This window comes from Vombatus ursinus, unplaced genomic scaffold (genome assembly GCF_900497805.2).
Source record: "Vombatus ursinus unplaced genomic scaffold, bare-nosed wombat genome assembly UNPS02006874.1, whole genome shotgun sequence".
NCBI classification, from domain to species: Eukaryota; Metazoa; Chordata; class Mammalia; order Diprotodontia; family Vombatidae; genus Vombatus; species Vombatus ursinus.
In genome coordinates, this window is record NW_020946652.1 from 8,961,184 (window position 1) to 8,963,759 (window position 2,576).

General features: G+C 61.3%; 1 protein-coding gene across 1 annotated transcript in view; it reads left to right on the forward strand.

The window, feature by feature from the left end:
• Nucleotides 1–240: 240 nt before the first annotated feature.
• The window catches only part of SLC13A5 (solute carrier family 13 member 5), a 25,729-nt gene continuing 23,393 nt past the window's right edge, over nucleotides 241–2,576 (forward strand). Inside the window, exons 1-2 of the mRNA XM_027848848.1 lie at nucleotides 241–554; nucleotides 1,298–1,399. Of these exons, the coding sequence (XP_027704649.1) occupies nucleotides 1,298–1,399 (102 nt within the window). The 5' untranslated portion in view covers nucleotides 241–554. The remainder of the gene's footprint in view (nucleotides 555–1,297; nucleotides 1,400–2,576) is intronic.

Sequence of the window (2,576 nt, forward strand, 5' to 3'; positions counted from 1 at the left end):
CTTTCCAATTCATCTGTGTTCCTGCTAAGCAGAGAATTCCAGAACTGAGCCCCAACCTCCAAATGGACGGGGGGTAGGGCACAGGACAGAGACCGTCACCTTCCTAGTCCCGGACGCTACCTAGGTCTCCTGACGTATGTGTGTAGAGAAGTTCGCGTCCAGCAGAGGGCGTCTGCGAGAAGAGCTCACCGAGCTCACCGGGGCTTGGGGCTGGCGTGGACAGGGAGAATCCCAGCCTGCCTGCGGCTCGGTGAAGGAAGAAAGGAGGAAGCGCAAGGGATCGGGCAAGGAACACGGAGAAGTCCCCTGGTGCGGAGGCACAGGGCGCAAGAGAGAAAAGGGCCAGAGGCAGGGAGCCACGGGAAGGCAAGGGTAGCACCCTGAAGGCCAAGGGAAAGCCGGAGGGCGGGGAAGTAGAGGCACAAGCTGGCGTCCATTCGGGCGGTCGGGGAAAAGGGACAGGGTGCAGGAATTAGCGTGGGGCAGAAACAGGGTTAGACTTCGGCGGTCAGGAGAAGAGGACGGCGTGGAGACCTGGGCTGCACAGACATTTAGTGAGTTCCCCTCCCGGTCCGAGGCTTGATGACCACTTGGCAGGGCTAGCAGATTGGGTTTTCGTCCGAGGCCCCGTCCAGCTCTGGGAAGGAGAGTCAGGAACCGGGAATACGCAGCAGATTTCTCAGGCGGGGACCAGGGGTCTGCACCCGAGCACGGGAGGGTGGGGGGCAGACGGAAAGAACATCTTGAGGGTGTGGGTGAGAGTGTTGGGACGGGCGGGGGGAGGGGAGCGTTAGAGTCCGTTACTGCTTCTGTGGGACAGCGCGGGAATTCCGGGCAGAAAGTTGGATTCTGCTGCGTGGCACCTCCCGGCCCCCTCCTCGGGCTTCTCTCCCTTCCTGCCCCCCCCGGGGGGGTGGGGTGGGAACTGAGCTCAGAGGCGGGTCCCTCGGGCCGAGCCTCCCTCTGGGGGCGAGTGGGTGTAACGGGGTCCGCTCCCTCCACACGCTGCTCCATCGCCTGGGGGAAGGGGAGGGGTGCACTAAGCCTCCCGGGGCCGAGGAGGGAGCCCCTCCCCGATTCCGACGCCCAGCGCGGACCAGGTGGGAGGGGGGCGGGGAGGGAGGAACCAAGGGAGGGGGGAGAGAGGGGCCGGACCCGACCCGAGCTGGGAGGGAGCTACTCCCCCCTCCCCACCCCCGCCAGGGCCCCGGGGCCCCCAGCAGGCTCTACTTAAGGCAGCAGCGCCCGCAGCCCTCTCTACCCCTCCTGGATCTCTCTCACTCTCCCCCAACGGAAGATGCCTTCGACCGTGAGCTGCGTGAAGAAGTTTAAGACTTTCCTGATCCTGTTTTTAACCCCTTTGCTCCTGCTGCCCGTCATGGTGGTCTCCAAGTCCAAGGTGAGGTTGGGCCGGAGGCGGGGGACCGGGGCTGGGCTTGCGCTTGAGCTCGGGGCTGGGATAGCACCGCGCTTGGGGCTGGGACCCTGACCGGGACGAGAGGCTGGGCGAGAAGCCGGGGCCAGTTAGCGCACAGGAGGAGATGCGTAATTTTGACAGACTGACGTGGATCGTGCCGTGGTTTGATCCCGGAGCCGGGCCGGGGTAGGGATAGAGGCAGACACAAGACTCCTTGGACGGGCAGATACTGGACTAGGGGCTGGGGACGGGAAAGAGAGCCTAGCAAGCGAGCCCTGGGGCCATCAGGAGCTGGCGGCGCGGAGAGGACAGGCACGGGAGAGCAAGCGCGGCGAAGATCCTTTTAGAATAACAGCAGTGCCCGCTAGGAGCCTTGGGTGAAAGCCGGGAGCGGCGGCTCGAGACTCGGGATCAGGAGAATGATTAAACACGCAGGGACTGGTCCTGCGCGCAGAAGTGGGGAGCGGTCTGCAGACCGAGGCTGATCGGTGCTCCCTCCCTTTTGGGGGATGCCTCAGTTACTGGGATCCTGGGCTAGGTGGCGGCTTGCCTCCGCACCTCTGGGCTCCCTGGTGCTTTCCTTCTCTCCCCTTCTCTCTGTGTCTCTCTTTCTCCTCTCAGCCTCTCCCTCTGTTTTTGTCCCTTACTCTTCCCCCCCCTTCTGTCTTCCCCGTCCAAATCTGTTTCTATCTCTTTGTCTCTTCCTCCCCTTCTCCGTTTTCTCTCCCCCACCCGGTCTCTGCTTTTCCCCCTCCTTTTTGTCTTTTGCCTCCCTCTCTATTTCTCTCTCTCCCCTTCTCCCCTCCCTTTTGATCTGTTTTTGTTTCTTTCTCTCCTCTTCCTTCCCCTTTTCTAATCTGTCTCTCCTCCGTCCCCTCTCCCTCTCTGTCTGCTTTTGTCTCTTTATCTCTCTCCTCTCTGTCTTTCTCTTCCCTCCCTCCCTCTCTGTATCGGTCTCTGTCTCTATCTCTCTCCTCCATCTGTCTTTCTCTTTCTCTCCTCTGCCTCACACTCTCCACTTGCTCTCCTTTCCTCTTTTTCTGTTTCGCTCTCCTCTCTCTCTTTTCCGTCTCTGTCTCTGTGTGTCTGTTTGTCTCTTTCTGTCTTTATCTCCCCACCCCTCTCTCCCTCTGTCTCTGTCTCTCTCCCAGGCCCATCT